We start from the raw sequence: 12,705 nt of genomic DNA, 5'->3' as shown, positions 1-12,705 counted from the left end.
ACGACGTTCAAATAGCGGGCATCTAAAATTGGGCTTTATGGGTTTATCCCGTTTCTACTTCTGACTTCAATTTTTTATACTGACTCTGTTCATTTTGAATTGCTTTGCTGAGCAACTGATGTTCAAAATCACTTTTAGCAGAATGAGAGAAGAGAGAAACTAGCCTAGAGAAGTCAAAAAGATATCACGCAAAATGTTGAAAAAGCGGCGAAATGTGGTAAAGCGAAACATATTTTTATTCGACGAAGTAAAAAAAAATATAGCCGGAAGAATTCCGGAAACGACTCGAAGTGAAAACTCACTTAAACGCCATCCAACTACTCATCAAACAAAACGTGCCTTCACTAATTTATGATTATCTTGAAACAAAGTCATGAAACAAAAAACTAAAAACAATACAATCCAATCTGTTAAAATATGATAAAAAATCCGATCAAATTTTGTTATAAATTGAGATCCCGAAAAAACTATCTCTGCCAAATTAACTTCATCCAAACAACTAGTACTTACAAAAACCACTTATGTGAATTATGAAAAAATACTTTAGGCTAAAATTATGAAAAAAACTCTTAAAAACAACAGAGTATCAAAATGGTATCCAGATGCTCGCAAAACAATAGGCAAGTCATAATAGGCATAGAAATTTAGCTAAAAACAGAAAAAAAATACGAAAAACTGCAAAAAATTAAGAAGAATAGTTCCAATTTTCGCCATTTTTTTGTCATATTTCTCAACAAAAAAATGATTCTTACCCACAAAACTGTAACCAACTGTTATCATAAAATTGCTCAAGTAGAAGGGGTTTCTTCAATACCCATTTGAGCCAGTAAAACAAAATAATCGTAAAAAAAAACGCAAAAATTAGCCCGAAAATCAGCTAAATACATTAAAAACCTCCGAATTATCATAAAATTCATGTGAATTTTCAGAAACCTTCAAACCACTACGGAAACCAGCCTAATATCAAAACAAATCATAACCAAACCTCTTAACCACAATAAATGAGAAAAACTGCTTTAAAATGCCGCACGTGAACAAAAAAATTCGCTCGCTTAGAGATAATTTTTTCACACATCAATTTCTCGCTCTCTCAAAAACAGCTGTATGAACAGAAAACCACTCTATTTTCGCTCCGCTCTTCACTTTTGTTCAGCAACCAAATCACTCCAATTTTTTCCACGCGTTTCATTTCCCGCTTCAAAAATCACTCCAATAAAATTGATTAAAAAAAAGGACTTCTCCAATACTCCTCTTCGAGTCGTAAAAAATAGGAGCGCTATAATAGCCGGCTGAGAAGATGAGGGCGGCTATTAATAAGAAAGATTGGTAAACCGTAAAAATAACTAGAGAAATAATTGCTCAGGTACTAAACAGACGTATGACAAGCGGACAGACGTATGATAAGCAGACAGAACAGTTGTAGAAATGGAATCAACGCAATAATTACCGTTGCTATAAACATTTCTCTAGACAAACCTTGGTCATCATTGGCAACAGCTTGGACTATTTCGTCCAATTGGGACGTTGGCTGAGAGCCCACTTGTTGCATGCTGCCACTCTGATTATTGGACCAATCAGAGGCGGCCTCTATTCCGATTGAGGTTGCTAATTTGTCCAATTGTTGGGCTATTGTTGCACCTTTCTGAGCGTCACTGTTAGCTGCAAAGGAGAGAAAGGGGAAAGATAGAAAGCGTATCTCGGCATGCTAGGGAATATTTACCCATTACCATTGAAAGGCATGTAACAATCATAGATTTCTTTTAGAAGAATTTGATAACCCCTTATTGGAAAAAAGAACATTCTAATTTTCAAAATGATTTTGATGCAAAATTTGTACTTTGCATTATTTCTTGCATTTTTGATCAATTGACGAGCCGGGCTTTCACAATCCCAGGCCACAATAATGATAGAATGCTTTCCCAGCAGTTCAAAAATGAGAGAGGAATTCAATCGAATGTTTCAGAAAACATGACCCCAAGTAATTTGCAATCACCCAGTGAAATTGCTGTCTAATGACATTAGTGTTTCGGCATAGGTCTATTTTTAACTGTATGGCAATGGTTGAAATGACGTCTCGCGAAAAACTATTGCAAACCTTACCATTTCTGCCCGTTGCTCCGCCGATTGTTGTGGCTTTGACGGTCGACAAAATATTCAGTTGAGTGGCCAACGTGGGGATTTTATGGGCTACATTTTGCAAATTCTGAAACAGCGGACAAACAATTTTTTTTACTAATGTAAGGTCAAATTTTTAGTTAAGTAATTTAATGATTTTTTAATTTTACATAAGTTATATTCTTAACTTTACATTGCCTCTTTTACCATTTGCATTTTATTCTTATGTGTATCAGAGGATACTAACAATGTTCTTCTTAGTTAGTCTGCCCAGAAGGTACGTACGTACATTAGATTTAAATCAAGTTCCAGATATAACCGACTGGCGTTGAAAGAATTTGCTCTCGAGCGACTAGTCGGAGCTCGAATCTATTGCAGCGTGCATCGGTTTGGGGGGTCATTAGAGGTAATTGTATCCACAATAACCACTAATAGAATTAAAAATAAAAAATGCGCCAATTTGTGACGCACTTTTCATTTGACTTTTAGTAGTCAACTGACGCCACAGTTGAGTTCTGCAGCTGACACATGTGAATGAGGAAGAAATTTAGATCACGCAAAACGCATAAGTCAGAGAAGTAAAAGTCATTCAAAAAGTCAAAACGGTCAAGCAGGGTTTTGCATAAAAAGACAAGCGTTGACAATAATTGCTTCAAACTTCGTTACGGAGTATTTAAACAGTATGAGTTCACAGGCGAGATCTGAAGTATAGTTAATGTTTGCTTAACTCCCTGTTTGAGGTCAGAAGGCAATCAAATCTCTCACAATAATCGTGTTAAGTCAGCAATTCTAGCAGAATCTATTTTCACAGTGAGGGAAGACAAATGAGACCACATTCCTGATGTTAATGTTTTGAAAACCATGACGGTATTTGTAAAAACTACTCAATAACCCATATGCCAGAGGTACAGAAGTTTAATATGCCCCTAAAATTCACAAAGCTTGAAAAATGGCTAAGAATCCAAATGCCTTAAAAAATTGTTGAAAAACCACTTCGACCTTCGACTTTAAGGGTGTCATTACCAGAACATACAACCCCAAAAACAGATATTTTTTGCATAAACTTCTCAATTAACTATGAAAAACATAATTTGAGGACCCATTTGTTAAATAAATTGGAAAAAGCAATAAAACTGAAAAACCGTAACGGTTTTGAGCTCAAAAACATGCGCTCAAAACTTAGAGAAGTCACCATTTCACCTTGATTTCACGGCTTATCATCAACTCCAGCACAATTATCATTTAAATAATTCTAAAAACGAACTGATAATTTCGAATTAAACTTATTGCCCCTGTCGTTACAATTATGATCCTAAGACACCAAATAGACCAATATTATTCTAATTAAAAAGTCTATGAGACACATCATCACTGAGACAGAAAGCAACAATTTAATAAAGATTGCCGGAATAGCTGCGAAATAGACTTGTGTGCCGTAAAATACAGATGGAAAAAGATACAGAAGTGAGTTGATAATAGTTATCGCCGCCGCCTATAAAACTTACAAGTTTATTTCAAAGGAGGTTGTTTTTGGGTGCAAAAAAAGTTTCCCTGTCGCGTCTCGAACCGGCGATCTCCGGATTAACAGCCAGTTGCCTTAACCACTCGGCTGTCGGACCATACAATCTGTTTTCTAACAATCAACTTTGTTTTAGGAACAGATTCTGTTTCTGAATAACCGCAATTTAGGTCACGCAGAAAGCGTGAAATCAAGCGCGAAAAAGCCATTTAAGCAGTGACGAGACAGAATGTTCTAGAACAAATGTAAAACGAAAATAAAGCGTCAGACGACGAAACAAAAAAAAATCAAGAGCACCGCAATATAGCTACGCTCAGCTTACAGCTTCGCAGCTATAAATAAGACAATGACAGCAACCAATTTTATTTTCTGAAAACATGAAGTGCCAAAGTTAAAAAGATTGCTACGATGGAATTGAAACCTACAAAAACAATTTAAACAAGCCTCAAGGAAAGGGGCTTACATAGATATCATTAAATAAACTGAGAGAGAACACAACAAAACAGGCAGAAATCAAACAACACATCAATTTTTTTTAAAAAAAATAGTGCCAAGCTGTCAAAAACATAAGATACAAAACCATTGATAAGATTCGAGCAATTTCTCATTCTCAGTGCTGTATCATATTAAAAAAAAACAATTGCAATCCAAAAATGAAAAAAATGTAAGCAAAATTTTAAAACATTAAATTTTTCAACAACTGAGGAAAGCCGATAGAATAGAGCTAAAAGTTTTCGGAAAATGCTAGGAAACTGTATGCTAGGAACTGGAGATTATGCTCACATTGTAAAAAACATTAAAACAGAAAAAGAACTTCGTGATTTTTGGAAATTAAAATCAAATTTAAAAAAATTCTTGATTTAGCCTGTGAGTATTAGACAAATTAAAAAGTCCTTCCTCCTATAAAGATAAAAAGTTAAAACAGTTCAAAGATTCACAACATTAAAATTGCAAAAAAAATTCAAAAAGCCCTTATAAAAAATTTTTTTCATGAATTTTGGAGACTAAACACCAAAAACGTTTCCAATTATTAATGAAACGAAATTAAAACCTTGTAATTTGCACAAAAAAGACTTTCTAGTAACTAAAACCGAAATACAAACAAAAACTGAAAAATTGGACAAAAAACTGTCAAAATCGGATAAGCATGTGTACAAAATACCTCACGTTACAAAGAGGCATTCTAACATAATTCATCAAAAGGAAGTTGTCACATGCAATGACTTCTGAAGAAATCCACATAAAGGTCCAAAAACGAAGAAATTAATTAAAAAAGCTTAAAACTAACAAAAAATTGAGAGATATGTTCCCGTTTGGAACTTGAAAGCCCTTATTAGACTCTCAAAAATGCCATGGTGTCAATTTCAGGGTGTTAAATAATAATACAGCATCTGAAAAAGTTTGTTTCCACAAAAATCAAATCGCAAACATAGCCTTCAGATTGCCGGAAAAAGCCGCCGTTGACGCACTTGATGCACATCGGGATTGAATAGGCAAAAGAAAAAAATTGACCAATTTTTTTTTCAGTGTCAAAGTGTTTTAATTCGGCGTGCAGTTTCGGTTGGATTTTAAAACTATACTTGCTTCAGCTTCTAAACTGAAAGCTAATAAGCTTAATACCAATGTCAGCTAGCAAACACTCTAAGGAACTTCGATAACCTAATGAGTGAAGTAAGTCAGAAGTCAAACGTGAAACTCTCCATTTAAGTAAAACAAAAAACGTGAGGGGATGAAACCGGCTATTTAAAAAACCTTAAGAAAATCAATACTCCTATTCGAGTCTAAAAAGGAGAGCGCCTTAATATGACCGGGCTTTATCGGTTCATCCCGTCTCTTTTGACCTTGACTGTATTCACTATCTTGCGTAATTCATTGAATGAATGGATTTAAAAACCATTCAGTTGAAACAGTGAGTGAGGTAAGTCAGAAGTCTAACGTGAAAGTCGTGACTTATGAAAAACGAAAAACGTAATCAAAAGGTAAAAAGAATTAAAACATAGCAGGACAAGCTTGAAATACAATTAAAAATTTTTTATTAATTTATGACCTGACAATGAACAACTCTTCATTAGAAGGAAAACGAGCTGTTAGTAATGAGACTAAGCAAAAAAACAACACCAGAACATCAAAAACAAGCCAGACTAAAAATTTATAACTAACTTTCGGTTTTTGAAAAGACAAGATCAATATCAAAAAACAACTGATATGAATAAAAACTGCCAACTATATTCCTCTATTTCTCAATAACAACCTGTCATTAACGGTCGATGAGTCCTCTCACTAATAATATTAAATCATAAGACAATAATAAAAAATTGCAATATAACGAGGTGAAAATTTTTGCAAACACTTAGCATTTAAGTCACAGAACGCAACGGCTACTGAAGGATACAACTACATCAATTATCTGAGTCCTCAACGACCACCGTTGAGACCTGTCATCAATCAGACTAAGTGATAAGACTGCAATAAGTAAAACAAAGCTATGAACTCAACAAATTGCGTTCATTGAAGTCTTTTTAGCAATCAGTGAGACCTGTCAAAAACGAGACTAAGTTATGAGGACAAAATTGCAAAGAAAAACTCGCAAAACTCAAAAAATTCGATAATCACTATTGAAAACAATTAGTGTCATAGAAGCACTAACTTTGAACAAAAACGATTAAATCGATAAATTTAACCCCTAGTAGCAGTATCAGAGACCTATCCCTAATGAGATTAAATGAAAAGACATGAAAAGGTACAATAAATACTTGCAGAACAGAAAAATTCACTCAAAATTTTTGAGAATATGTAGTGTCAAAGTCATGAAAACCACTAGCTATTAACTCGAACCATTAATTAGATTCTTTTATGCCTCATTAGCAACCAATCAGACCTGTCATTGCTGGTACTAAGTGATAAGACAACTGATAATTTAAAAAAGGGGGCAAAATCTAAAACTCACAAATATTTTATGACAAATAGTGTAAAGTCATCATAGTGAGGTGCGTCATTCTTTGAAGCACTTCAAAAAACCCCTCTCAAAAACCGCCAAATTGTTCAAACACCAATTTCTCACACCAATTTAAAGGTATTTTGATAAAAATCACGACTCAAACTGACTCGATTTTTCGCTCCCTTTAATATTTCAGTGTGACCAAAATCACCACTCTAATTTGACTTCTCACTGACGTGAAAAAGCCGAAAAAAGCGTGAACAGATCTTTAAAAAAGACAGCGCACCAATACAATTCAAATTCTTTGAATTGTAAAAAGGAAAGCGTCTAAATAATAGCAGTCTGAGAGGCTGACGGCGGTTACTAAACAAGAAAAAAAGCTCCAATTGGACGAAAAACGGCTAAAAACGGTTACCGATATGAGCCGTTGTCACAAAAACACTTTTTAAAGTCGAAAAGTCATTCACTGAACGCAGCGCATGAAGCAAAAACTTCTCTTGCTCAAAAACTTAGTTCGCACGGCAATTCTATTCCTTTTCGCTTTGAGGTAAAAACGCTGTCCCGGACGAATCGTATTTCCAGTTTTAAAAAACTCGAAAAAACCAATACTCCTCTTCGAGTCTTAAAAAACAGTAACACCGCAATGTTGCTACGTTCAGCTTACAGCTTCGTAGCTGTAATAAAACTGCATATAAACAAAAATTGTTAGTGGAAAATTGTAAGTCGCATCATTTTTGTCGTTCAACTTAAATTACGCAAAAATTACGAAAACAATGCCAGAAAAATCTGGCACCATAAGTTAAGGCAAAAAATTATACATTGCGCGTATCTCCATCCAGGTCAATGATGTTCAATTATAGCTCAGACTACACCTTGCTAATTTTGCGTTCCTGACATTGTTGCGCCACCTGATTGGCCAGTCTGTACACCGCCATAGCACTATCAGCAATCAACTTTGCAGTTTCAATAAGATCCAACTTTGCACCTTCTTCGCCCCTAAGCAACACTTACGACATTTAGAAAAGGTACTGGAAAGGTACCATATCTCATCCACGTCCTTGGAAGAACGCTGAATTAATTGAACATTCTTGAAAGAGTAGACGTCAGAGGTTTTCAGACATTCAGAGGTTTTTTTAGGGCGTCATTTAGTCTTCTATGAAATGTTAATTGAAGGATTAACATTTTAAAAAATTTTCTCTTTTCTCGAAAATGTTAATTGTAGAATTAGCATTTTTTTAAATTTTCTCAATTATAATTCATCTCTCTTAATTTGTCGATATTTTAGCACATTGTAAATTTAATACAATTTTAAACTTTCCCAATATGTGACGTTTGTTTCATTTATACTTCTTAACACTACATTGCCTTTAAACTATGTTCTGTATTTTATAGTTCATACTCAAAGGAATTAACAATGTTTTTCTTTTTTTCTTCCATATCTTGCGAGACAGTTTTTTTAATCGTCTAGGACAGTAATGGCTTTTAAGGCTGTTTTCCCTTTTTTATATTTAATAATCGGGGCAATTATTAGTGTTGTACCTCACAATTCTGGACATTTTGGCCATGAGGACCGCCATTCTCTTGGCAGAGGTGATGATGTCATTGCCTTGACTCTGCCACTGTCTAACCTAAACAAACAACACGACAAACATACATTATACAATTCATGAAACATAAAACATTTATATCCCTCCATAGACCTCTAGATGCTGTTTGAAAGAAAGTGAACAAAATTAATCAACATTTTCGCAGCCCAAACTTACGGAGAAGATACTGCGAATAAGAAATTAATGACAGTACTGTCATTATACTGTCATTAATGACAGTATAATGTCAAGCGATGGAAATAAAAATGCGTTAAGATATAAAGGAGTTTGTAAAAAGAGAAAGAATGTCCGCAAATGTTTGTATATATTATTTCTATTTGAGCGTTGCTGACTATTCTATTAACGGGTCAATCCATTTGTTTTAACATTCGATCAACGCCTTCGCACTTGCATAATTAGGAATGTACAGACCCCAAAGTGGGGGTCGGTGATTGGGGGTTTAGCCAACATTTCGTTAATCAGTAGAGCGTATGTATACCTCCAAGTGTAGCTCGTGAGCTGCCTTCTGAATAGGCCTGTTCTCCTCTGGGAGAGGTGCTTCCACTATCTCCTCCTCTTCCTCTTCCTCCTCCACCTCCTCAACTGGACTAGGAGGTCTGGGAGGTATCCTCGTATACACTAACACAACAATGTTCTTTAACATCTATTACTCTTATAAATTGGGTTGACATCTTTCATGCAATTCTGATTCGAAAGAAGTTATGCTCTCAGTCGAGTTTAATATCATTACCTGCACGAAAACTAATTTGCTTTCCAGAAAGTACAACTGTATTTCATACCATGAAATAGTTACATTCTTCCTCAAAAACACCAAGCCCAAAAACAACAATTTATCCAAAGCAAATACTTTGGATAAATTGCAGCGCAAACAATTCGTTAAAAATGTGGGAATCGAGAAAAATCGAAAACAAATCAACTGCTTGAGCTGACGTAATCTTTTTTACCATGATAAAGAACAGTAAAAATGCATTACACTTGATCTAACTCGTTGGAAAAGGTGAAAACAACTGTCCAAATATCTCAAAAGGTAACATACAACAGAAAATTTTACTCTTTTATTTATAGATCCTCCATGCAAAAATTTCCGCAAAACTTTGTCACAATTATCGATTTTTGAAACTAAACAGTGTTACCAAAGATCATAAAAAACCTGATTGCATCATATATACAAGTCTATAACAAAGATACAAAACAAAGATACATGCCTACACTCTAAAAATTTATCGTGTGAATTCTACAAAAAAACGTGTATTTTTACCCGATTTCTCGCGTAAAAAGAATCACACGATAAGAGGTCGATTCACACGATAAATCATGTAAAATTGACACGATCTCTCGTGTGTTCTCAACCAAATTTTCATGTGAAAACCACACGATTTTTAGTGTGAAAACACATGAAACATTGGTTTAAAACACACAAAAAATTGCATGAAAATTACATGATTTATCGTTAGAATCACACGAAAAATCCCGAGGTTAAGCCCGAGAGAATCGTGCAAATTTACACAATTTCTCGTGTAAATCGACCTTTTATCGTGTGATTCTTTTTACGCGAGAAATCGGGTAAAAATACACTATTTTTCGGCCAACGTCACATGATTACTCATGTAATATTTTTCAGCAACCGAAAATTGGTTTAGAAATCATTAGAAATCAGAGACAGTGGATCACTTTACATAAAAATTAAGGGTGGGTCAAAAATATGGCCCAACCGCAAAAAACAACTCTCTAAAAATTACAAACAGTATGTCTCAACTGGTCATTCATGCCAAAACATGGAAAGAAGAAAAATCAAAGCAATGGAAATTGAAAGTTATTTGTAATTTTAGCAGAAACTATACGAGGTTGAATTGTAGAAATGACGTCGTGCAGATCTTACGTTACTGTTGTCTCAAATGCAACCTCCTAGGAAAATTGTTCATTGAACTATCAGTCTGATGCTGATTTCAACATATTAACAAAAGAAAATGATTTAAAAAATTTGGGATGGAATGCCTCGAGTCGCTCAGAATTGTAGCTAATCTAAATGAGGAGCTTATGGGCATTCATTAATCGAGAGTCACAGGCTCAGTGAGCATTGGAATTAAAAAGACGGCTAGTCAAAAACATCAAAATTGTGACTAAGATTCACTCTTAATACATACTATGTCTTCAGTTGTAGAACAGGGAGTAGAAACAAATAGTGGCACAACAGGTCTCAGTTTTCTGCAAAAAGTATAAATTAAAGTGAGACTTAAAAAACTGAAAGAGAAGCGTCAGATTACCAAAAATAGCAGCCGTTGATTCTTGAGCGTTGGATTCAATCAGGCCACGAAAAAAGAGGAACACTCCAGACCAAAATTTTTCTAAAAGTCAAAGCATCCAAATGTGGTTCACAGTTTCACCAGATCCGTAAAAGATTGTTGAATTCAGTCAACAAATTCAGGAATAATAAGCTTGCTACCGTTACAAGTCTATGGTATACTCTGAGGAACTTGGATAAATCAATGCACTAAATGTTTATACTTATACAAAAAAAACTCATCAAATGCTTAACAAATAGAATTAAAATAGAAAACCCTCACACAGGTCAGACTGGTAAAAATAGCTAAAAATTACATCTAAAGTTCTTACTGTTTCTTCAAAAAATCAAGTATGATTTCAAACATAATATTACTAGCATAAATAATTGAGACAACCCCATCCAGACAACAAGCTTGGCGAAATCAATGAAAACAAATACAAAAAATGCAAACTAAATTTGACAGAATTCAGAATCCTTTTGAAAGTTAGTGGCTCCGAGGAAAAAACCAACCAGATAACAAACTCAGTGTAAAAAGCATTAGCATTGCATAGAACACTAGAAGAAAAATATATCTTCTTAAGTCCCACTTGGTGAAAGAGGACGAAAAGAAACCCAAATAAATGTTCAATTAATCATTTCAAAAACAATTGGTCATTCATTAAAGATAGAACCTAACAACTAAAACCTATATTTTTTTAAAAAAAGCTAAGCCGCACCATAAAGGTAACTGTTATTATTCAGACTAAAAGAAATATCTACATATCTAATTAATAAGACGACAAAATGCACAACAGAAAACTCCAGAAATCAAAAGTTCGCAATTTTTTTAAAAAACAAATAGTGCCAACCTAGCAAAAATCACTAGCTGAAAACTTCAACCGTTAATTACTTTCATTGATGACCCATTGCCAAAGGATAGGACCTGCGCTTGGTGAGACCACAGGATAAAATAACGAAAGGAACAACGCATACAGTCAAATTTCGAAAATTCGCTAATATTTCTTTGGAAACAATAATTGTTTAAATCAAAGAATTATTTAGCTATGAGATGAGGTGATGGGAATTCACCTTTTCCTCGCCAGCAAACAATGAGACCTGCCATTAACAGGATTAAGTGATAAAACATAAAACAAAAAAATGCGAAAAATGAAGGCAAACAAAAAATGTAATATTTTATGACGGCAATGGGTTTCAAAGTCATAAAGAACATTAGCTGCCGGTTCAGGGATTCGAGGAAAAGAAAATATGCACAATTATAGTACTAGTGTAACATTTAATTTAAATAGCGCTAAGAAATAAAAAAAAAAAACAGAAAACAAGTTAAGTTCCCGCCCCTGAAAAAAAAACTCTGAAAAACCGAAAAATTGTTCAAACACCAAATTCTCACCCCACTTTACAGGCAGATTTCACTCCGTTTACTACTCTACCATGACTGAAATCACTATTCAAATTTGACTTCTCATTGACAAAAAAATTGAGAAAATGAACTGATCAGAAAATGAGAAAAAAGGCAGCGCACCAATACAATCCAAATCTTTGCATTGTAAAAAATTAAGGCCGCTATAATAGGCAAGGGAGAAAAAGAGGGCGGATCGTAATAAGAGCAAATTAGGTCGTGCACAAAAAAGTCAACCGAGAAATGAATTGAAAACAATTTTCTAACAAAGCGGTCAGGCAAAACTTTAGACACATACGTTTAAAAAACTTGTTTCCATTTTCGTTCGAGAGCAATTCTAAACAAAACTGACCAATTTAAAAGATACACCTCTAAAATGAAGATGACGGCGGCTATTAAACAAACATATCTGACTAGCGTCCGAGGAATTGCTCTCAAACGACCCGCGAGCGGTTTGCTTTGGTAGTAACGAGCTGCTGCTTAGGGATGCTAGCATTAGGGGTGACAGGTGTGTGCGTTTGTTTGTGTGATGGAGGAGGTGAGGCGCAAGCGTTAGGGGGCTCAAGCAATGGAGGGAAATGTTGGGAAGGCTGCATGAGAGGTGAGTTCAAATCGACACGTGGAGGAGGGTGAACAATGGGAGTGTCGTTAAAGGGGGGAGGTGGGGGTAATGGGGGGCTGATGGCGGGGTTGACTTGGGGGTTAAACTTTTAAGACCAAAAACCGTCCTTAGAATTGTCTGCTCAGAACAGTTTTGGTGAAACGCATTCTTAGAGTATAGTTGGGCATAGAGCTCTCAGAGAAATCAATGCCCTCCGATCGCTACCTGTTTACACAATTTTTGAG

General features: G+C 34.9%; 1 protein-coding gene across 3 annotated transcripts in view; it reads right to left on the bottom strand.

The window, feature by feature from the left end:
* Positions 1-12,705, bottom strand: part of LOC142354723 (vinculin-like) — a 290,445-nt gene that overhangs the window by 21,169 nt on the left and 256,571 nt on the right. For 2 of the 3 annotated variants that reach the window (XM_075407099.1, XM_075407098.1), the window contains 5 exons: positions 8,658-8,797; positions 8,112-8,200; positions 7,445-7,568; positions 2,101-2,203; positions 1,477-1,659 (listed from right to left, as the gene is read on the bottom strand). In XM_075407099.1, the coding sequence (XP_075263214.1) occupies positions 1,477-1,659; positions 2,101-2,203; positions 7,445-7,568; positions 8,112-8,200; positions 8,658-8,797 (639 nt within the window). The remainder of the gene's footprint in view (positions 1-1,476; positions 1,660-2,100; positions 2,204-7,444; positions 7,569-8,111; positions 8,201-8,657; positions 8,798-12,705) is intronic. The other variant, XM_075407100.1, reaches the window with a different exon arrangement.

This window comes from Convolutriloba macropyga, chromosome 15, assembly GCF_964194025.1.
Source record: "Convolutriloba macropyga chromosome 15, txConMacr16.3, whole genome shotgun sequence".
Classification (NCBI taxonomy): Eukaryota; Metazoa; Xenacoelomorpha; order Acoela; family Convolutidae; genus Convolutriloba; species Convolutriloba macropyga.
The sequence above is the reverse complement of the archived record's forward strand: the minus strand, read 5'-3'. Positions and strand labels throughout refer to the sequence as shown.